At 42.2% G+C, this 24,654-nt stretch overlaps 1 protein-coding gene across 12 annotated transcripts in view; it reads right to left on the reverse strand.

Annotated features, from left to right (window-relative positions):
• The window catches only part of TNRC6C (trinucleotide repeat containing adaptor 6C), a 95,290-nt gene that overhangs the window by 45,006 nt on the left and 25,630 nt on the right, over window positions 1-24,654 (reverse strand). For all 12 annotated transcript variants that reach the window (XM_015645764.1, XM_033518601.1, XM_015645772.1 and 9 more), the window contains exon 4: window positions 6,873-7,211. In XM_015645764.1, the coding sequence (XP_015501250.1) occupies window positions 6,873-7,211 (339 nt within the window). The remainder of the gene's footprint in view (window positions 1-6,872; window positions 7,212-24,654) is intronic.

Below are 24,654 nucleotides of genomic sequence, written 5' to 3' on the forward strand. Positions count from 1 at the left end.
CAAAAAATGTCATCAAGCCAAATTCTGGCAATTTTTCCCAAGTTTTGATCCCAGTAGCAGGAAAATGTTCCCATGTTAGAGACATGTGTGTGCAGTGATGAGCTGTACAGTGGATGGCTCTGCAAATCGTGGCCAGCAGAAGTGTGTAAGGATTGAAGCTGTCAGGAATTTCTTGGCTTGATGGAATTGTGTGTTTGTCATACAGAGTCACCTTCCACTGAAGCAGCATGAAGATCCAATTCCTGTGTTTCCAAAGCAACATCACCATGCTGCTTTCTTCACTCGAGGTCAACAGACATGAAGCACATCATCAGATATTATGGAGAACATTTTTTTAAAAACTGTATTTTTTATATAAAGTGTGATATTATATACATAGGAAGTGTGCAAAACACAATAAATAAATATTACCTAGTTTCTACTTTAAAACTTTTAGTGTTTTTACCTATTACATATTAAAAACACTGCTCTGGGAGATCCAGAATAAATGAATTTTAAAAGTTTCTGGTTTTAATTGTGTAACTTTCCAACTAAAAGCAAAAACACAGTAATGTTTTGCCAGCAAAGATATGCTGCTAATGGAATTTCAGAATATGGGTCCAAAGAGGTGAAGTTCAGCAAATCATTTCCATAAAAGCACTTCTCACATGTGCTTTGTTTGTCAAAGCTCAGCCTGTTTGCAATGCCTCCAGGAGATCAAGCTAAATCTTACTTCAAACTTTTGAAATTAAGCTTTATTAATATATTTCAGAAGTGCTTTGGCACATGCATGCCTTACCTACAGCCATCACAAATCACAATGAGCTGAACTGCTCAAGCTGAATTCTTCAAGCATGACTTTAGCAGAAGGGTCTTGATTACCTTGCTGGATCTGATGAAACAACTATATGTCAAAGCTTCTCAGTGTTTTCCAGCTGTACTGGCTGGCTTTAGAAGGCATGATAATCTCTCTCTAAAACTTTTCTCCAAATTTGACTTTACAACAATATAAAATTGCCCAATCTGAGGGAATTCTGAAGTAACTGCAGCTAAAGGATTTGCTGTTTGGAATGAGTATTGTCAGATTTTAACAGTAACCAGCATATTTTAATCTTGCTTCCTAAAAAATTATCAAAACCCAAGTTCATAGAAAGAGTTACCCTGTCACAGAAGAGCACTCAGCAACTTCCAGCTGTCCACTTCAAGGTGCACACCACACCATGAGCATCAATCTCTCAACTGCAGCTAAAGAAATCTCCAAACACAAAATAAACCTTCCAGCTCCAGAGAAAAAAAGAATAAAGTTCAGCATGAAATCTGGCATCAGCCCACACATGGAAAATACATCTCTGTTTGCAACTGCTGTCAAATTCTCACTTCACAACAAACAACAGACAGAACAAATTAAGAGTGTAACTCGACTTCCCACAATGCTGGTGTGTTTACTCATTCTGATTATTGCAGGAGTTACTTGCTCTCATTTCTTTCTGGACTTTGGGAACAGACAATATGGATCTGTTCTGCAAAATCTCTACTTGCCAATAAAAAGAAGGGCACAAGTTCCACCCTGACTCCTGCAGGACGTGGTAGGTTGCTTTTGAGTTGACAGATGGTGGTTTCACGTTGCTGATATACAGGAAAGTCAAAGGCATCTTTGGAGGAGAACTGACTACTTCTGATCTCTGTTCTAATAATCATCAAACACACTGGTTGCCTGGAGACTCCTATATAAAATTCATCATTTGTAAAGAAACTAAGAAATCTCTATTACTTGTTATTTTTAATCTCCCATGGTAGATTCCAGAAGTTATCCTAATTCTTTTAGATCACGTGGCAAAGGATCACTGCAATAATTCAGTTAATGGGAAAATGTTTCATACCTTAATGAGAGAAGTTAACTATCACCTGTTTATTGGAGTCAGATGACAAGAGATAAAGAGTCCCATCTTTAAGGAAAAATAACAAACTAGACTAGATAATGAAATACTGCTCATAAATTAGAGATACAGCTTTCCTTCAGTGTAATCCTGGAAAGGATTAAAGAGGGGGCAGGTCAAGAACAAGCTCTGTAGCTCAAGTCAGATGTTTCAGGCAAATAACTGTTCTACTCTGAAAGTACTTGAGAAAACAGTTCCATAATAGTTAACAATGTCTAAAAGACTGTTCTCAAGGGGTAAGATTTCTAAAATATTCTATGCAATCTGAAATATTTTAATTTCAAAACAGTTTGTCTGGTTAATGTTTTAGCGATTACCTTAAGAGAGAAACAAAAAATCCCTACTCTCATCCACTTCACTGATATTTCTAGGTGATAAATCTGACAAAGAATATATTAGTGGCCATTAATTCCCACTTGCCTCACGTTGGCAGAACATCCTTTTTAATTCATGACATTGCAGTTAAGTTCTGATAAGTGTTTTGGATAGGCCGAGGCAGTAGATAACAGGGGCTGCTGATAAGAGAATAAAGAGATAAAATAGTGTGATTTTTAGAGTGGAGAGACCAGCAATGACTCTCTGACAGTATTCCTTGTACCTGGGTAGTTATAAATAAGGTCTGAAAGGAGCGTGGATGCATAATTACAACTCTAAAGGCACATGGTGCTGTAAGAAGAAATGCTACAAACAAAAATCACATCAAGCAGATTCTGGATACAAGATGCTCATGGTAGGGCAATCCTGACTCTGACTGCACCAGATAAACCATAAAAAGGTGTTGCTGTGGTTCATGATGAGCCTGAAGAAGCCAGTCTTGCTTGGGCAGAAGGCAGCCCAGGCTGAGGGGCTCTGGCAGGGCAGGGAGGGAGCCCTGAGCACGGCTGCATCACCCTGAGGATGTCCAATACAGCCCCTGCAGGGATCCCTGTCCCACAGCACAGGTGCTGCTCAGGCAGACAAAATTCCTCTTCACATGTAGCTGAGGTACCTACACTGACTCTTCTGGACAAGTTGGATTTTTTTCTTCCTTCCCATCATTTCCCCAGAGAACTTTTACCTGCCGAGACTCTTCAGTAAATGAAATACCCAGGGAGGCAGAGACAGACATTTAAAGGAAAACAGTTCCTACTGATGCTAAGAGGAGGATGGTAAAAAGTTTCCTTTCAATAAAGTATTTCTTAGTAAGAATCCTTCTGTTTAAAATTCTTCATTTTCATAATCACAAAAAAATACCAGTTTGAGTAAGATTTCTGGGAAAATTCTTATGTTTACAAGATATAGAACACTCTATTTTTTTCTAAATCTAACAGTCCCTCAAATCCCAACAGCTGAGATGAAAAGGCTTTGGCTCTCCCTGGGTACTTTTCCTACTTCTTTGCTCTTTATGCTCCACAAGATGAAAACAAAAGCCTGTATGAGAGACTGAGTAAGACTGTGAATATGTGCAGTTCGTGGCTACAAAGGTCTCTCAGGAGAGAGATTTCCTCCCTTGGCCTCCCAGGGCAGCCAGGCACAGAGCTGCTGTCATTAGAAGCCGAGCTGGACATTTATTTTTTCCCTCCCGTGCCTGCAGTTAGTAAATGAGCTGATGCTCCACCTGCTGGAAAGAACTACGTGAGCTCCAGAATTCAGCAAGTTCTTTCTGTGTGGAAAAGGCCATCAGTGACATCTCAAACCACCACCTCGTGTCAGCACACAGAAAGGTAGCCAAGATTCAGCTTGTTCCTTTTCCAAGGGGTCTGTTCAGTGTGCAGATCTTGTGGTGCCTTTGAAACATTTTGTTTTGACTTTACAGAGGAAAGAGAAACAGAACAATTGTGACTCTATAGACAAACTGCTACTGAGCAATTAAAATTGCAGGTTTAGATTTGAAGTGAGGAAGAAATTATTTACTCACAGGGTAGTTAGGCCAGAGGAGGCCATGGAGATGCTCCAAGGGCTGGAGCCCCTCTGCTCTGGAGCCAGGCTGGGAGAGCTGGGGGTGCTCACCAGAGGAAAAGGCTCCAGGAGAGCTCAGAGCCTCTTGCAGGGCCTGAAGGGGCTCCAGGAGAGCTGGAGAGGGACTGGGGACAAGGGATGGAGGGACAGGACACAGGGAGTGGCTGTAAGCTGAAGAAGGGCAGGCTTAGATGAAATGTTAGGAAGCAATTTTCCACTCTAAAGGTGGTGAGACACTGGTGCCAGGATGGATGGGGCTTGGAGCAGCCTGATCTGGTGGAAGGTATCCCAGCCCATGGCAGGGGGGTGGAATGAGATGAGCTTTAAGGTTACTTCAGCCCAAATCATTCCATGATTATGATGCTAAGTAACACTTTTACTGTAAGTTTGATATAGGCTAACTTATTTGGAGCAATAATATAAAATGAAGCTGAAAAGCAGCAGCACTGTTTCTTTTCTTCTCACTTCTACTAACTTTTACTTTTCTCTGAATTTTTCCAATAGTAACATAAAAGAAGCAAAATAATAAAAACCCCTGAACTAATTCAACAGCATAAAACATCTGCTGAGGGTCGCCAAACTGGCTGATATAATACACATACAGCAAGTTAAAATAGGAAAAAAGTAAAAGCCTCAAGGTAGAAATGCATCTGGCAAGATCAAAGTCACACAGCTTGTACTATACTCTTACAAGCAAAGTTCTTTTATGAGTTATGTTATGATTTACAGTGGTCTTTGTTTCATTAAACTCAAACACAGATGCTTCAGATACATCTACACCGATGCCTGGAAGAAACCTCCTGACCCTCAGGCAGCCTGAGCCACTTCAGCTGTGTCCCACATAAATAATGATGAGAGAGGCAGCTCCAATCTCTGCTCCCCAGGACCTGAGGGAACGGCTGGAGCTGGGCCAGGGGAGCTTTGGGTTGGATCTCAGGGAAAGGTTCTTCCCCCAGAGGTGCTGGCACTGCCCAGGCTCCCCAGGGAATGGGCACAGCCTGAGGCTGCCAGAGCTCCAGGAGCCTTTGGGCACCCCTGCCAGGGATTTTGGGGTGTCTGGGCAGGGACTGGAGCTGGGCTGGGTGATTCTTGTGGGTCCCTTCCAACTATGATTTCTATGGTTCCAGAGTTCTGAAAATAAAATAATAAACATATCTCTTATGAGAGATTATGTCAGACATAGAACATTAGTCTGACAGTTAACAAACATTTCCCAATCCAGAAAAAGCCAAGAATGTCAGAACCATCCCTGATGAACTGGGATTTGCAATGAAGATTGCTGTCAGAAAGTTAGAGAACTGCTGGGAAATTATTAGTTTCCATCTCACTAAAGCCAAATACTTGAGAATACAGAAGTAGAACCTCTTCCCTCCCTAAAAAAGAACCATTTTAATAAATAATCAATTGTTTCACTTTGTCTGTTCAGTTTTGGGTTTCTAGGGAGTAGCTGAGTGATATTTTCAAATGTATTTTGATAATCATAGAAGCTGTAATTTCAGAGAGAGATTATTCTCTTATCTAACTAAAACTTCTAAAGACAACACCAAAAAATGTTCTCTGTTGTAGTTCTGCTCAGCAGCAAAAATAGTGAAAGATTTGCTAATGCCCAAAGGGAAAAACTGCAGACAGTTCAGATCCAAATTTTGTGATGTTTGACAGTGCTAATGAGTGATAATGAGCAACACTTGAGATCACACAGAAATGACTAATATTCAAGATATCAAACCCCTCCTTTATGATTTAGTCTGGATGACTTTTTTAAGCCATGGATAACTGTATGCCAGAACAGTCCCTGCTTTGCCTGACATCCACAAAAAGCAGAGATGGAAAAGGGGATCTGCACCACCAAGCTCATCTCCACTGCAAAGCTCACACCACCTCTAGCACAGAAGGGCAAATAACAAGAGAGCTGTTATTTCCCATCAGCAGCTTCAGGAAAATGAAGTTAGCTAAGAGACTTATTCTTCAACACCCCATTTCCAGCAGCCAAAGAAAGGCCTGTGTGTCTGTCTGAGACCCCACCTCCAGGGCTGTGTCCAGCTCACAACATCAGGATGGAGAGCAGCAGAGAATCCAGCAGGAGAGTCCAGAGGAGGCCATGGAGATGCTCCAAGGGCTGGAACCCCTCTGCTCTGGAGCCAGGTGGGGAGAGGTGGGGGTGGTCACCTGCAGAGAAGGCTCCAGGGAGAGCTCAGAGCCCCTTGCAGGGCCTAAAGGGGCTGCAGAAGAGCTGGAAAGGGACTTGGGATGAAGGAAAAGGACACAGAGAATGACTTCTCACTGGCACAGGACAGCATTAAATAGGATATCAGGATTAAATCCTTCCCTGTGAGGGTGTTGAGGCCTTGGCACAGGTGCCCAGAGAAGCTGTGGCTGCCCCTGGAAGTGTCCAAGGCCAGGACAGGGCTTGGAGCCTCCTGGGACAGTGGAAGGTGTCCCTGCCATGGCAGGGGGCTGGAAATAGCTGTTCCCTAATGTCCCTTCCAACTCAAAGCATTCTGTGACCTGCAAAGGACAGAATGAAATGGCAGAAAGGCCTAAGACACCCAACTACTCTTCCTGAAGTATTCTTTTCCTAAGGTGGAAAATAATTGAGAGCACAAGCAAGCAAAGGTATAAAAATGTCATGACAGAACATAAGCAAAGTGCCTATTCCTTGTTTACAAACATGCAAAACACTGTTCAAGGAGCATTAAAACTATCACAATGATAGATACAACTTGTAAATAATCAAATTACCAATGCTTCTGTAAGAATCATCACTAAATATTTACATTTCCTGAGGATCTATTATAGCTACCAAAGGAACATGAGGGGGAAAAAAACCAAACTGAGCAAGACCCCACAGCTCCGAGCATGTGAACAAACAACAAAATCTTTTACAAGCGGATGCCAGAAATGGCACATTGTGCCAGAATAGAGTAATAGCTGGAATGGAATTTTAAAACAGAGTTTTAAAACAATCTTGACAGCGGAGGAAGCAGCTCCACAGCCACTCCCCCGGGGTCCCGCTCTTACCTGGCTGGCCCTTGCCGGGATGCTGCTGTCCCGCCGCTCCCTGCTGAGGAGGAGGAGGAGGAGGAGGGCTGGCTCCCGCTGCTGCCGTGCCCGGCGCCGGGCCGGGGGCACTCAGAGCCCCGGTGGGCAGTGGCTGCCCCCGCTTTAGGAGCTGCTTCTGTTCCTGCTGGCGGAAGCGGGGAGGCACCTCTCGGGGCAGGTAGCGGGACGCCGCAGGCTGCTGCCCGTTAGCAGACGCGCGCTTGCCATTGCTGCTGTTGGTGAGAGTGCTGGTGGAAGTACTGGTACCGGTACCGGCAGGTTGGGGCTGGCTTAAACTGGTCTTAATAGGTTCTGGCACTAGGGCAAAAGAAAATAATAATCATTGGTTTAGGATCTGAAAAGCTATCAAGTTGGGTGTTTTTTTAGTGTAACTGGTGAACTGATGTTTTGCAGCCACTGGAAAGTTGGCAGTGTGTTACTTTTTGTGTGGGTTTACTTTCTGTGATGGTACTGGAAGCTTTTATGCCCTACTGAAACAAATCATCTGTATGGTTTAAAACAGGAGGGAGGCCAAAAGAAAGCTTTGACAATTCAGTATTGAACAGAATGCTCGTTTAAAGTGTGTGGCACCCTGCTGCACCCACCTTGAGCCCCCACTGCCTTTTCAGTTCAGCAGTTTTGGGGGCGACCTTGCCAATACTGACATCAAATCCCAGGGCCTACAGCCATGATAACAAACATTTTCAGTCTTCTAATAACCTCCAAAAAAAACAAGCTAAAAGATCTGATCCACCAGCTTATTCAGCACTCACACTTTGCGTTTCTTGCGGTTTTTATCCAAACCTTTGCATCAAACACTCAGGACATCCCAGTCCTCCAGGCATTCATCTGATACCCCCCACACTAAGCCTGCAATGAGGCAGCCAGGCCACAGCTGGCACGAGTGACCAACAGCACCAGGTCCCTTTGGGACAGGCAGGAGGGAGTGCTGGGGGATGGCAGCCCTGGCCCCAACCCTCAGCTCACCTGGCAGCAGCTCTTAGGTCACCCAGACAAACTCTTTGAGCTTCTGGGATGGACAGAACCAAGCACTGCTCCAGCTCATTCAGTCACAGAATATGCTGAGTGGGAAGGGACACACAAGGATCAGCACCCAGGTGCTGGCCCTGCACAGGACCCTCCCCAGGAGTCACAGCTCGTGCCCAAGAACGCTGTTCAGATGTTGCCTGAACTCTGTCACAGACACTATAAACCCACACTCAGCCTCTCTCCAGGCTCTGACACACCGAGGAAAATGAACAACTTCTACAGCTGCAGCACTGAAAGCACCAAGGGAATGCTGAGGGTGGGTTCAAAAGCAAGCAGGGGTTTGACCAAGCAAAAATATGCCAGAAAGTCTGACAGAACCATCAGCACTTCTCCAAGAAGTTTGTTTTGGAAGCCTAAATAATTTCTCCTGTGATTCTGTCTGAACAAAAAAGGAACTCTAAGTATATTAAAAATTTTGAAGTACCACTAATACCTGGAAAAGCAGATAATAAACCTTCCTTAGCTTTTCAAAATACACAATCACGTTTGGAAACAAACTGTTTATCCTTACTTTGAAATTTAAAATGTAGATAGAAAATGTCGTGGAATGCAGAATAATTATTTTCAAATACCAAATCTGCATATTCAATATGTATGTGAAAACTATTCTGTTTTTATATTTCCACAATACAAATAGATCTGTTGTTCACATGATAGAAAATAAGTCTGACTTCATTGTAATGGGTTAATTTTAGCTCCTATTGCTTTTGCTACTACTGTTACAGCAATGTAAGCATTTACCTCTACTACCACTACCATCACAGAGACTCCAACATTTACAAACAGGGAGATCTGAAGGACTCAGGATTTCTGCAAAGTCATTTACCACAAGGTTCACCCAGAGCACTGCAGACACAGGCTGATCAACCAAAAATAACCCACCATGGCAGCCAGGGAGGTTCTCCAGCTCAGCTGACAGAGCAGGCACACACCCCCTGGTGCCAGCAGATGAGAGGGAATGCCAGGGAACAGGAGGAAAAGGACAAGAGAATGGAAACCACTCACTGGCACGATGCCAGCAGAGCTGGGATTTGGCCCCAAGATTTTCATGAGGAATATTAATTAATTGGATACATATTTTAGAGAGGAAGACAGGCAGCTTTTTACAAACCGTTATATTCTCAATATTGTGTATCTATAAATCACATCTGATACTTCCAAAGAGGTGTGTATACAGATATATTCATTTTTTAAAAATCACTAATGCAAGTCATAGAATAGACAACACTTTTCACTTTAATATAAACTAACAAAGGTGTTTCATCACAAAGGTGAAGCCAGAAAAACCCATTTTTTCAGCGTTAGGGCAATGTTCTCTCTACATATCGGAATCACAGATGAGAGAAAAGAACAAAGAAAATCAAAATATCACTGTACTTTAGAATTATAATACTTCTGCATATTCATGCTACTGTTTTTTCTCTAATCAACACAAAGCAAAGTAATTTTTATTTTGTACATCAAAATCTCTTTGAAGAGTACTTAAATGGAAGCTCTTGCAAGAATACTATGTCTACAAATCATGATAGCTGGAAAAGAACTGTTTAATTACACCAATGACAGGGAATAAAGCAAGAAGAGTGAACAACATCACATGAATGGGCTTGAGCCCTAAATTCCAGCTTCATACCAGGCTGGAATTTACACTTCAAACACAGCAACAGTACTTAGAGAATATATATTACAAAGACAATAGGACTGTGTTCTAAAAGTCATCCTCAGCAATGTTTAACCAGCAATTTTCACTTGATATGCACTGTGAGAAATACCAAATGTTCCAAGTGTCTGCCCTGGATGTCCTAATTACAAATTGCTGTGTGGTATTGGCAATAACAGCATCTTTATAAAGCCTTTAGCTGTTCCACTCCCTGCAGGGCTGCCCCTGCCACGATGGGTGTCCCTTGCAGAACACACAGGGTGCAAAGGGCTTTCCCAGGCAGGGCACAAAGACAGAGCAGCAGGAGCCTCTCTCAGGCAGCTCCTGGGCACTGGCAGCTCTGCCTTTCATCATCCCCAAGGAGCTGCAAATGCACAGAGAGCCCTGGCAGCCCCCAGGAGCAGCCTGAGCACCCTTTCACCTGCAAGGAATCCGCTGGCACGGCTAATGGCACGTGGGCAGCTGCTGGAGACCAGAATTCAAACACAGCTTTATGGCTACATTTGCCTGAATGCAAAAAAATGGTGTTTAAATCGTGTGGGGGAAAGGATTTAACACCCGGTGATTTTCATAACCAGCACGTGATTAAAGAGCTAAAGCAAAAACATTTAAGTGGAAAGCCTCTTGCAAAAATACAATTAAAGGCGTAAAATGAAAGCCTTGAGATTGCTCGCTCTTAAGATGTTTGTGATGGGTATCTGCTTACTCTCCATTCCGAGCTGTACATACACTAAACAATGAGCTTGCTTGTAATAATTATCAGTACTTAATGGTATCTAAACTTCTTAATCCAATTTTACCCAAACAAATCCAATAATTACTCCATATGCTTTTTGATGATTACAATCTCGGGAATCCCAACTGCATAAAAAAGTGTTACGAGCAATTGTAGGTGGATTTTATTAATATAATGAATAGGATCAGTCTAACAGATTTCAATTACAACAATAGCTTTTAAGTACATTTCTATGACATAAGGAAAGAACATGCATAAATGAAAGAAACTGGTTAAGCCACATAATACTGATTTATGGCAGCTTTTTCCTTTCATTCACCTCATTAACATTTCCCTGTATTTCAGAATCCCCCACTCCAGCTCTATAAAACTTGCATTTCTATAGCCTTTGAGGACCAGACATTCCAGAAGAGAAACAGTTAAACCCAGAAATGCATTCTTGGCTGCTACTGTGACAGGATTTATTTACAGCTTCTATTAAACACAGCAGCTCCATTACAAAGTGCTGGATGTGAGGAGAATTTTTGATTATACAATGCCAATGCCTCACTGCGTTAAACATATCATGCCAGTGTATTATTTTTTTCCTTCAGCAATTCGTTCAGGTCATTGTTTGATGGGTTTATGAATTCATTACAGGAAACAGATGGATCCCATAATTCAGAGCTATTCTCCCAGCCAATCATATGGGCAATTTTTTTCCCCATCTTCTTCCCCCCCTCCAAATCAAACTTAATGAAGCCACTTCCTCCACGGCCAGTTCCCTGCACACACACACACACACACACACACACACACACTGCAGCACATCCACTGCTGGTTAAAGCTCCCTCCAAAAGGCTTTCCAAATGAAGCTGAGAAGCACAATCCCACAGACAGCCCCTCCGAGGTCAAACACAGCGCCAGGAACTTACCCAAGTCGGGTGGAGACAGCCACAAAACACAGCGTTAGAGTGGGCAAAACCACAAGTCTTCATTAGTGAGAAACACATTTTTATTTGCTCACACAAGTCTGTTGAGGGAAAATATTCTTGCCCCCACCCCTACCCCCTCAAATCTACTTTCAAAGGCTGAATTTTCATTTAGCAAATTACCTCCTTTGTCTCCTAAGTGCTGGGATTTGCTATCCACAGTGACATCTGCTGGCAACAGCAAAGGTGCTCAGAACTATTGCATAAAACCCACTTCTAACGTTTTTACACAAAAAATGCCAAATTTTCTGCCTGGATAATCCCTTCCCCCAAAATCATGAACTTCTGAGGGAAAACCCCTGCATTCTAACACCAAGATAATCCTAAAACTTATAATGGCTTTAATAATGTAACCAGAAACTGCTGTTTGACATCAAAGCCCACACTGAGTGATTAAAGTAAAAATACACGTGTTATTGTGGCTTTAGAGCTTGTCACCATTTATTTAAAGAAATGCCTTGACTTTGGGCCAATTCCTGATGATATCATTTATCTAATCTCAGAACAAATAAAGTCTTTTCCTGGTTTAACTTCATTTCCCCTCTCACAGCTGACCATGGTGCAGCTTCTTCTGCTTCCTCTTCCAGACATTTCTTCTCCACTTTCTTCTCTTTTACAACATTTCTTTCCTTAGTCTTTCACCACCTCAGTTCTAAAATCTCATCTATAACCCACTTCTCACAACAGACTTCTCACTTCTCCCAACTTGGACCTTCTACACAGAACTTGATTTCTTTTTTTGACAGCCAGCTGGAAGTCAGAGGAGGAATTAATAGGAAACTGCAAAGTTCATGGAAAACTTCTAAATCAGTTATTAGGATTTCTCAACAAAGAAGGTCTTACCTTCTTAACTGCTGGCTTTATGCAAAGGTATGAAATAGAGAAGCATTGAAGACTTCATTCCCCACCTCCATTTTGACTCTAAAGGAATGTATCCACAAATCCAGCTGACCCCTGGCTCCTACCCAGCCACTCCTTTGTTCCTTCCTCCCCTCAGACCCAGTCATTCACCTCAGTTTAAACAAGTTCTGTCTGTTTGCTCACATTTCCCACCCATGTCCCACCAGCCAAAGCTCACTCTATATATCTTAACTATGTAATAGCTGCTGAAATGACATTCTTACTTGATATTGTCATAAGCAAAGTGGGGAAATGTGAGCAAAATGTAAAATTGGTTGAAATGTTCTCTGGGAGAATCAATGGCTTGCTGTCAAAACAGAATATGTTTCAGAAGAGATTCCACGGGGACTTGATCCGAGCCTACGCTGTTCAATATTTCGTTAACAGCTGGATGATGGACTAGAGAATATCCTTATTAAATCTGCAAATGACACCAAGATAGGAGAAGGAAGATGGGGGTGGTCAGATCACTGTGTGACAGGATCAGAGCTCAGCAGAGAGGAACTGGAGAAGTGATGTGACAGAGCTGCTACAATTCAATAAGGAAAGTCATGTCATTAGGCATGAGGAATTAAATGCAGAACAGCAAACAACTCACCCCACAGCAGTTCTGCAGAAAAAGAAACAATGTTTTAGCAGATCACAAACCAAAGAGGAGGAAAAGATAATCAAGAAGAAAAAGCCAAGTGGTGGAATGGGATAAACACCCAGCAACCCATCTACTGGAACCTGGCATCACAAAGCCTTCCCAGCTTGCACCCACAGCTGAGCATCTCTCCCAGATGGAGCTGGAGCACCTGAAAAAGGCACAAAGGAAATGGCAATCTGGAAATGGGAACTACCACAGCAGGCAGAGGTAAGGGAGCAGTCAGTCTACAAGAAACTGGGAACACAAACTAAGAAAAAATACAAAGAAAGAGGACAAAATAATTTGCTCCACCCACAGTGAATAAGACAAGACTTGCTGGGTTTAAATGGCAGTCAGGGAGATTTAGACTTACATTTCCAACAATAAGGATGATTAAGGATTATCTGCAGACATGATATAGATTTGGTGATCTTGTCTCAGGGCAAGAGGATGGAATAAATGACCTCTCAAGAACCTTTAGAGCACATTTTCTACCACTCTACATGTAAAACAGAGCTCCAAATCCATCTTACTCAGTTCTCTCACTTCCCTCAGCCATGACAAAGAAATCCTTTTTATCTCAGGTTGATAGTCACAGCACTCCCCCCAGCTTCTGCTGGGTTTTAAATCAGTTTCAGATGCAGACTTTCTTCACCAGCCCTTGCAGATCCTCTCCATTTTGTTCTTCACAATGTAAATTTGAAATTGTATCAATCCTGAGTGACATTTTATCCCTTTGCCACTGTGGCAAATCCTCTGTGTAAGCCCAGCAGAGCCCACCCTGAGGCAGAACTTCTGTGCAGCAAAGGGTCAGAGCCCAACTCTATTCACAAACTGAACTTTTTTCTTAAGAGCTGGAGATGCTCCTAACAAAAACATAGATTCTTGATTACTTCAGAGCTCAGACACAAGATTTTGTTTCCCTTTCTGGAACAGCATCTACATTTTTTTCTTTCAGATCTGTCAGCAGAGAGGGTGACAAATACTTCTTTTGACAGAAAGATACAAAACCTGTTTTGGGTGACTCAACATGTATTTTTAAGTTTTTTTTTAAATCCTATTCTACATTATTCAGGTTGGTGTCACATGCAGCAATCTTGTGAAGAATACTTGTATTTTTAACAGTTTTGATATTTTCCTCACTGCTTTCCTCCATGTTAGCACTGATCATAATTTTAATTTTAAATTCACAATTAATTAGTTGTGCCATTAAAAATGGTACAGCTAATTAGGTTGATAGGTTGTCATCAACAATAGATTGATAATCCAAAGCAAATATGATGCTCTCCCACTGCAAGCCAAACTCCCTCATGTTTATTGAAAGCTCTGAGTGCACACACATGGGGTTTGCCATCAGTTAATTGATGAGCACAAATTGGACCGTACACATCAGGCCTCAAACTCAGCAGCCCGAGCGAGGAAGCAGGACTGTGGGCAAAGGAATAGTTAAATTCACAGAGCTGCATTCCTGCAGGACGTGAACTGATAACAGATGGTAACTTTCAAGACTTAACAATTCATCTGTTTCCTCTCAAGCGAGAGTTCTCCAACGGGCAGGCGCTGGCAACTCCAATACCAGCATTAATCATGTACATCTCTCTGCACACAGACCTGCCCAAATGCTACCCCTTGGAAAGCAACAGATAAATAAATAAATTCACCTAACTAGAAGCTGCTCTCTGTCCCAAAGTCTCTGGCATCAGGTGTATTTCTTTTAACACATCACACATTTAACTTGGAATTCAGACTCCTGCAAACACAATTCCCACTTCCAGAGCAGGGCAATACACTGTCCTTAGAAAGAGGACTTGGCTATTCTAAAGGAAAATAATGAAGCTATTAGAAGTTTTTAATCACTCATATTAATAACTTTAAAAAACAACAGCATTAACAACTGTCTGAAAAGGACAGGAGGGAGATAAGTGTCATTGCTGAGACAAATTAACTGGTGCAGGAAATTACTACTGTAAAATTTAAGTGAGAGGGCAGCTCGGAATTAAGAGAGGGATTCTCACAGCAAGTGATTAGAAATGCTGGCAGAATATATTCAGGTTTTATAAGACTTTCCTACAGAATGTTCAGAACTCTTCACAGAGAATTCACATCTTGTATTCCTTCCCAGAGTCTTTAGGAACATCTGAACTCCACCAACTAATTGTATAAAGACCCACTGGGGACACATAGCAAGTTCTACCCCACCAAGTGGACATGAGAGCATCACAAACACAATGCCAACGATTCAGGAACACAGCAGAGGATGGCAGGAGGCAGCCACGGGCATGTGCTCCCCCCTTCCATCTCCATCTCACCCTCCAAACCCTCCTCACTGTTGCTCCAGGCAAGGTACCCACAGCAGGAACTACACAATAAAAGAGTCAGAGAAGACAGGAAACAGTTTAAAGTTAAATTGCACAAAACCAACACTATCATCACCACAAGTGCCAGTGGGAAAATTCAAGCATATAATAACAGATTAAATAACTTCATACAGAGCCACAGAAGTCTGGACAGACCCAGGAAGTGAATCCTTCCATTTTAAACTGTGTGCATTTAATCTCATTAGGCAATGTTTTCCACAGTTTTTACTGTATGCAAAAGAATTTTTTAAAAACAAATTTGCAAATGGCACAGCCATCCCACCAGACGTGTTCTTCCTCCTTTCCACAGATCACTTCCAGGCACAGACTGAGGAGTAAATATTCTTTACAGCAGAAACTCAGTTGTTAAACCACACACACAAACGGATAAATATGCAAAATCCCAGTAAATAGCACATTCCTAAGAAATTGAAAATGAGGATAGCCTCAGTATCCACTGATTTACTGGATACAAGAGCCTGAAATTTCCTTCACCTTGAACAGTGATGGATCTACAGGTACAGCCCACTCTTCAGCTGGGGCTTGAAGAGTGAATCCCAGTGTAAACACTTCCAGTTTCATCCAGGTGTGGTTGGGTACTGTAAAGATATTCCATATCCCCATCATTTCTATCTGGGTTTGCCTCTACAGAAATCACTCAGTGCTGGCACACAGTGCACAGATTGTATCACACTTGGGATTTGTGCTGTACCCACAGTCTGTCCATGCAGGGTGGATGTTCCTGGAGTTTCAGGGTGTCCCAGGGCATAGTCAGTGCTGTCATCCCACTCAGAACAACTGCAAATACTAAGCACTCATGCTAGAGCAGGTAAAACCTCATTTTCCACTGTGTTTTGATATCTGAGCTGGAAAGAAGGTAAGGGCTCTCTGGTTGTTTTCTGGAATGCCTGGAAATTGCCAGTGTGTATTTATGGATCAATATCCTAACGTGGATACAGAGATCAATGTGTGCAGGACAGCTCTGAGCTGTATGATTTTGAGTGCCCAAAATCAGTGTCCAGGGAGCCCCAGGTCTGGAGAGTGTGAACACTCTGGGCCCAACAGCCCAGACACATCACATCACTACACACAGACACGTTTTTCTCCTGAAAACCAGAAACAGAGCTCCTCCAGGTATTCCATTTCTGCTTTGGAGGAGAAACCTCCTCTCAGACATGCCCAGGGAAGCACGCTGTGGCTGCCTGCAGGTGACAGGGCTGCTGCTCAGCTAGGAAGGGTAATGCTGCCTGACACTGCTGTGCTGCTGGAATCATGGGACTGGGCACACATGTCACACTGACTAAAGGCTTGTGCAAACACAAAGCCTTGGCCCTCCTGTCATGGACATTTATGGTACCAAATGAATATTTTATGTGTGACACTAAAATAGCAACGAATTTGTGAGCAACCAGGCCTCTGCAATTCTGGCATAACCCTTCCAGTTCACATTCTATCTCAAAAGAAGACTTAATATGTTTATACTACAGCTCTAAAGATAGTGTAGAGTTATCTGAGTTATCATTTTAAATCAATCAGCAGGAGAAACTGAAGCAGAGCCAACAGAGTGTCCAGCATGGACCAGATTCCCTCATTCCTGGGCAGTGTGGATTTATTCCAAGTTCCAGCCAGCATCACCCTGAGAAATTGTGCATGGAGCCAACTCAATCAAAGGTAAACCTGAAATATTTTGGCCTTAGATGTTAAAAACTTGTGTCCTTATTAGGATAACTGAACATGTGTTCATTTATATTTCACCAAATCACTTTGAAAATTGTAGTTTTGAGCAAGTTGGTCTTTAACATACAGAACCCACAGGGACATCATTATCACTTTAGGGGACTGTACTTCCAAAATTTCACAGATTTTCTATCATAAGAACCTGTTTGGGGTTCTACATCCTTCTTTGGATGCAGTTCTTAGCATTTGAAAGACGTAAAAATGACATTCTTGCCTTCAGAAAGGAGCAGCTGTGAAGAACCTGAAGACCAAAATGAAGGGTGATCCCTTTATTCAGCTAAACCAAATTAAAGTTGTGTTCTAGAGATAAAACAAATGAATGTTTAAGTCCTGCAGTGGGGAGGGAGGAAGAAAATACACTGAACTTAAAAATTCTATTTCAGATTTTTTAATACTTCCTTTTAAACCTAAACATGACATTTCATATGCAATAGTGTTTTTCTGAATGAGCTTCTCAATGCTGGCCTCTTTCCTGGAAGGTTTTTGTTTGGAACTCCCTATCTGACAGTCAGACCTGGAGAGTCTGAAGCAAACTCTTCATTTTTGATTCAATACCAAATCTGAAGCAAACTCTTCATTAATTCAGTTTAAGCTGAACAGATTTTTTATGTCTCCAGTGCCATTGTGCATAATATGAAAATCAGGATTTAAATTATTCAAAAACGTGAAGAAAGCAGTTCCAGACCTTCTCCTATTCAGGTTCTTCAGGAGAATTTCTTTAAGAAAAGCAGCTAAACCCTGATGGGGATTCAGCCAGCAATCATTTCCCTGCAGATAAGGTGGAACCAAAGGAAACCCAAAGTGAGTTGATTTGCTGAGCACATTGTGCAGGACCCAGGGAAGCTGTTCCTGGGATTCCAGCACCCACCCTGAGCAGGAAGGAGAGGCCCAGAGGATCCATCCCGTGTTTGCAGCAGGGTTCTTGTCCCAGTGACAGCCCTGGGTGATCCAGCTGTCACCATAGCAACTTTCACCAAGAACTCACAATGCACCCAAACGAACTCCGAGCTAAATTAACTTATTGCATGTCACCAGTGAGAAATGACTGTTCAGAGGTAATTTTCTGTACTAATATGTAATAGAGTTAACTCTCTAAATTGAATTAAATTAATTAAATGCCACTCCCAGTAAATCAGATTCTATTACATGAATGTTAAAAGAAATTAAAGATGTTTTAATAAAGATTACTAATAATAACTTAATATTATTACTTCATTTTAATTCAAAAATTCTGCTCAGTTTATTTTAGACACATGTCTTCCCCTCACTAGGAAGGAATACCTAATTAGTCCACATGCATTACACACAGTTATTTCATAGAAATGGGCTTAGACTTAGCTAAAAGAAGTAACACCAGCATTTTAAGAAGAAATACAGCTTGGTTTAAGAAGTGACAACCAAAGGTTCTTCCTCCCCTCACACTATGGGTGAATTCCACACTTTCAATGAGTGTGTCCAGTTTCCAGAGAGTTTCATTTGCAGTAAAGACAACTGCCACCCAAGAGGAAAACACCCTGTCTGCCTAGGCAGGGCACAAAAATAACAGCCCTTCAATGGCTTTGCAGATCTATCTAACAATGCATTATTACGTTTGTTTTTTAAAGTAGATTCTTGCACTTTGGAGGACTGGCAATTGGGAGGCAAATCTAAGATGCTTCCAGTTGCTCCATGTAAATAAAAAGTTAAATTTGCCAGCTGATGGTGTTTGTGTTGTCCCCATGACACTGACTATAACTCCTAACACACCAAGACACTTTGGGCAGAACCAGGGGCTATTTAACAATAATCACTTCTCAGAATTACAAAGCACATGATTCTGTTTTATCCATTATTTAGTTTTCAGGAAGAAGCTGTGTTTGTGCTGAGGAGGCAGCTGGTGACAGCAGAGGGAGCACAAGGAGCTGTCACATCTGCCACTGGCCACAGGGTGACAATGATGTCAGCCCCGAGCACCAGCTCAGCTCAACACCCAGAGGAAAGGCAGCACTGCCTTTAAAAGAAATGGTCAATGAGGATTAAAACACTCCCTGAATCTCCAGCAGATGTGAGCTAAGGCTGTGACAGCCTTGGGGAGGAACAAGATGAGCTTCAACATCCCACCTATATGCCAGGTATCAGTAAAATGGGATTATGGATTTAGGTGTGTTATTACATATCTAAGTTGTTATCCACAGATTTTAATTTAGAATTAGAATTTTTTTAAAGTCATAATAGCCATAATAAGGCACCAAATCACAGTCTTCCACAGATGTTTCCTGAGAAGGAAGAGCTGAACAACTGAGGAGGATGAAGGTGACCTCTCATTTGATTTCTCACAGTGATCACTGGACAAGATTAGACATAACTATGCAACAAAGGAAAAAATTAAATTATTACTCTTGGAAACTGGCAGCAAGATATGGAAGCTGTAGCAAGATATGAATTATGATGGAGCCTATGCCAGAAAGGTGGCACTGAGCACTTTATTTTCTTCCTGTTTCACTCTGAAGACTTTCTCCTGTTGAGAAAGGAAATGCTAGGTGCTGAAATGCACAGCAGGAAAGAGCTGCCAGTGCAGGACAGGACAGCCTGACATCCCCAGCACCTGCAGGAAGGTTCTCATGGTTTGTCAACCAAGCCTAAACAACTGCAAACTTTGAGGAAATTAAAGCAAGGAATATATTTAAATGTATACTTGAGGGGACTACCTGCAGAGGGAAAATGGGAAATGACTGAACAGGAGAAATGGGGAGTGAAGAAGAAACTGCACATTTTCAAAGCGAGGTCTTTAAAGAATAAGGTATCAGAAACTTGGGATAAATCTTCTCACAGCAAGCTGAGTTTAGGGAGAGAAAAGTGAAAGAATTAGCACTGCTCTGAACAGCCTGGATTACAGAGCTGTGCAAAGGAGTGAGCCTGGAAGGCACAGAAAATAAATCAGCCTTAGGTTTTATTTGTAAACAGCAGCAGGTTACTGTGCACAGATTAACTCAAAGGCTACTTAACTCTCCAATGACAGTGTGCTGGTTTTGGCTGGGACAGAATTCATTTTCTTACAGTAGCTGCTGTGGGGCTGTGGTTTGGATTTGGTGTTTTCATTACTCACAGAGAGCCAAGGCCTGCTCTGCTCCTCACCCCACGCTGCCTGCCAGGAGGCTGGGGGGACACGAGGAGCTGGGAGGGGACACTTCCAGCTGACCCCAGGGAATATTCCACTCCAGATGGTGCCATGATCACCATATAAAGCAGGGGGAGAAGGAGAAAGATGGGGATGTTTGGAGTGATGGTGTTTGTGTTCCCTGTGATGAAGCCCTGCTGTCAGGGATGGCTGAACACCTGTCTGCCATGGAAAGTGGGGAATCAACTCCCTGTTTTGCTTTGCCTGTGTGTGTGACTTTTGCTTTACTTATTAAACTATTTTTATCTCAACCCACGAGTTTTCTCACTTTTATTCCTTCAATTCTCTCGGCATCCTGCCAGGGGGGAGTGAGTGAGGGACTGAGCTCCTGCCTGGGGCTAAACCACATACAGATATTGAATTTAAAAAACAATTCTGCACTAACTGGAAGGACTTCCAAAGAAGAAAAACATGAATTATTATGGTTTGGAAACACTAGCACAAAGGAAAACTGCCTGAGCTGTTAAGTAAAAAACAGGAGACACAAAAAGGTCTCTGCAGTGGAAGGGAAGATCAGCTCTCCTGGGCCAAGCAGCCAACAAAGAAAGGGCTTAAGTAATAGGAAGGACTTTTAGGCTGAATATGAAGATGTCTTTCCAAATCAAAACATCTTTCAGGAACATCTGTTGGGCCTGTCAGAGAGGGGAGAGGAGTTAAGACCATCCTTTTTGCTCATCTTAAGGGATGTATCTAACCCTGTGATAGTAAGACCTCAAGGTGGCATTTGAATTTTTAATGGAGTTGAAGAATCATCAGTTCTCTAGGTGAGTAACTCATGTGCTTCCAAAAGTTCATGAGAGCCTGTCTGGCCTCCTTAAGTTGAAAAGTCTGGCTGGCTTCATAAAATCTGATAAAAAAAAGACAGCAACAACACCCAAATCAGAAACCATGCCTGAAATATTAAGAGCATCCTGGTAACAGGAGATAGGCCCTCAGGAGACTATGATAAAACAGAGGACAACTTCTGTTAGCATGGGAAGAGGCCACCAGGAGCCTGAGTCACAAGTTCAGGGCAATAATAACAGAGGGTGCCATGCCTGGGGCAGCTGAGGAGCACCCGAGGCATTCGCTGTTAAACACAGGTCCCACAAGAGAGCTGAGCATGAGCCACTGCTGCCACCCCACAGGGGCAGGATGCCTGCAGGGAGAATCACCTCCTCCCTGGATGCTAATGCACTCTGCACTGCCTGAACCAGTTCAGGAATAACCTGAAGGATCAGGTGCACCATGCACACCTGGGCAGAAGCTTCAGAGCATTAACCAGAATGTGAGCTGGTTAAACAGACATTTTAAGTAGTCCTGTAGGATTTGTAAAGTATGGGCTACCACCTTTAACAACTCAGGAAAAACATTAAAATAATCTAACAAAACACAGGGAAGCCAAGGGTTCTCAGAGTAGAGGAATGTCAACACCAGACAGTCAACAAGAGAACACAAGGTCCCTCAGGCCAAACGCTTCACACACAGTGTAAAAGAATCAAAACCACGTTTTCATTCCCTTCCTTTTCCCAGGATAATCCTCTTCAGCATTTGCACAGTAACTATTCCAGGAGCAAGCACTACTGTTACAGTTCAAAGTGGATTTCATCCTTCCCTAGGAAGGGATCAGGTAACCTTAGAAACCCGGCATGTATCTCAAAACAATCATTACCAAAGTGAGCCAATACATTTCCTGATGAACCTCTCCTTCAGCTCACAGTGTGCAGATCTTATCAACATTATATTTATATGCCTTACAAGCCTCCTCCAGGTAGCAAGATGATAATCTAATAATGGAAAGTGGTCAGCACACTGCAGATAAATCAAAGATGATAGGTCATTTTTTCATGGGAAACTGTTAGCTGCCCTCTCCATGAAAACCTGCGTGAGCCAGGCCTCAAGACAGAGAAAAAACTGTCTTTGTGGACATGTTTCTTTGAAAGATGAATAAAAGTGAGAAACAGACTTTAGTTCAGAGAGTAAAGGGAGAAAGAAGCATGCTGATGAACAGGTGAGCTGTGCTATAAAGTCACTTCCAAGGAAACAAATCTCAGACTCTGCTGGGTGGGGGGGAGATGTGGGATGGGTGTTTGGTGCTATCAGTAATACAAAAGTGGCATCTTACAAAGGGAATACTGGGGCATATATGCTCTGATGGAGGGCAAATATCACACAACATTTTATTTATAATTGGAAAACACTTATTTTGTAAGCAGATTGACAGAAGAATAGAGCATCTGCCAATGTCTGAGGTGCTGCAATGCCAAAAGAGGAGCAGTTTGACCATTTCACAGCCCACATACTCCACACACTGTGCTGGGGAACAGCAGAGCACCCTCTGTGGGCAGATAAACACCCATAACCCAGCGTGCAGTTTGATCATAAGCAACACCATTACCACTGTGCAGCTGGGTTAAAATTTATCTTCTAAAATATCCAGTTGTCAATGACTGTATGGGTGGTTTTGTTGCTGAGCAAGCAAAGTGGGATTTATCTGAGAGCACTTCCCACTGAGGGGCATCCTGACAATTAGTCTAGAGTAGAAAAGCCTAGCTAGAGTTGTCCTGTCTGTGCCTACTCTGTCTTGGAGACAATGTCCTAGGCTACAAATGCATTTGACAATGGCCAGTGTAAAGAGAAATCTGATTATGCACATGTTGTCCTGCTGCCTTCAAGCAGGGCATCAACCCTTACAAGCTAGAGCATTTGAAAAGTGTCTTGTGTTGGAAAGCTCCATTTCTATCTAATTCTACAGCTAACTATTTACAGGTCAGGCTCTAGCCATCCTCAACCTGATAAACCCATATCATTCCTAACTGAGGAAACAGAAAAAGAAATATCTGTCTGTATTTATATTATGAGCACATGCCTGAATCTGTGTAACAGTGAACTACAACAGACCATCCCTAAGGAGAATAAAAAGTACCTGAGGAGCACCACATGTATCTACTTGAGCCCTTAACCTACTTTTCCATTCCCAGATGAGGAATCTGCAAAGCTGACAAGACAAGCACTGACCAGGCCTGGAGGTGCTTTACTGGAGCAAGGCACCAGCAACTTCAGAAAAGGACATTAAACTGAAGGCCCTGTAAATCCAGCTCAGGCTTGGAGCACATTAGAAATAATATATTTCATGGTTACTCTTTTATTTTCAAATAACACCAGTTATAAGTTTGTCTGTTTTTCTTTAAGAGAGAAATGTTTTTCCCAAAATCCTGTACTAATTGTTTTGGTGTGTTGCTGTCTGAGAAGAGCATTTCTTTGAAAACTGTGGAATCTACAGCTTCCAAGATATTCAGAACATTTCTTGTACTTGTGAGAGCAAAGAGCCTATTAAATATCACTGAACTACTGCCTGTCACAGTCACTCCACTTGAAAGAAAAGCAGGTATGAAACCAAAGTTTCTTTCTCTAGTATTTAACTCCATCTCTCACAGCTCACCCTTCTTGCTTTGTCTCCTTGACTATGCAAAATTCCTCCTCTTGTCTGCTCCAATCTTTCTGTATTTTCTACCTCTCTTCACCCAGTACTGGACTCACAAATTACCTCCATCCTCTACTCTGTGCAGGCTGTAAAATGGTAATTACTGCTCTATCAGAGAAGTGATATCTCAGTGGGTTTTATGAACAAATTCATGTTTGTTTAAAGATACTTATAATAGCAAAACACCCCCTGATAACGTTTATCAAAAAGAAAACATTTTTGTGTTACAAAGCCTTAACGTATGGCCACAGGTTATCATTAAGTTATCAAGTGACTGCATATTAAGATCTAATTGAAGAACTTATTGCAGTGCTCCCCCTCCTTCTGCAATGATGATTTATGGCACATTTTGTCACTACAATGTGCAGCAGTTCAGTACAAACACAGCACTTAACTAACAAGATGACAGAGGCAGATATTCAAGCACAAGCTATAAATACTCAAATGAGTCAGAGGTTGTAAATCTGTTGTAAATCATACCTGATTTGTAGGCTGGAACACATTTTCTAATCTTATGGAAAAAGCCTCTGCTGGTTCCTACAGTAATATGACACGAACCAGAAAAACTCAAGACTTTTCTTTTTAAAAAAGACTGATTGTGTTACACACTGTCATAATTCTACTTAAAGTCCTGATGAGATTCTCTAAAAAGTTTCATTATCTCTTTTTTCCTACGGAACTACCACTAAACATCAGTAACATCTACCACAGCCAGAAGGAGCACATTGTCAATATACACAAACTTCAATTCTGTATGAGAATGGAGGTTACAGGAAGGTGATTGACACACACACACAAGCACAGGCAGAGAACATTCTAACAGCCCATTTGGGCAGGGTAAGTAGAGAATCAATTTTGAAATATGCAATAATCTATATGGCTGGTTTGGAAATGAAAATAACCCAGCTTTGGAAACAGGTATGCTGCTACTCCTGTCATCCCAACAGAAATGCCAGAGCAGAGGATGAGATGTCAGATATTTTCATCCATTCTTTTTTTCCTTTTAACTCCCCTTTCTAATAGAGTGGGCCATGCTCCTCCAGGTAAAATATACAGCACTGCTTGTGGGATAACAGATAACCTGAAGGATGTATGCCAACATTTG

Source organism: Parus major, chromosome 18, assembly GCF_001522545.3.
Source record: "Parus major isolate Abel chromosome 18, Parus_major1.1, whole genome shotgun sequence".
Taxonomy (NCBI): Eukaryota; Metazoa; Chordata; class Aves; order Passeriformes; family Paridae; genus Parus; species Parus major.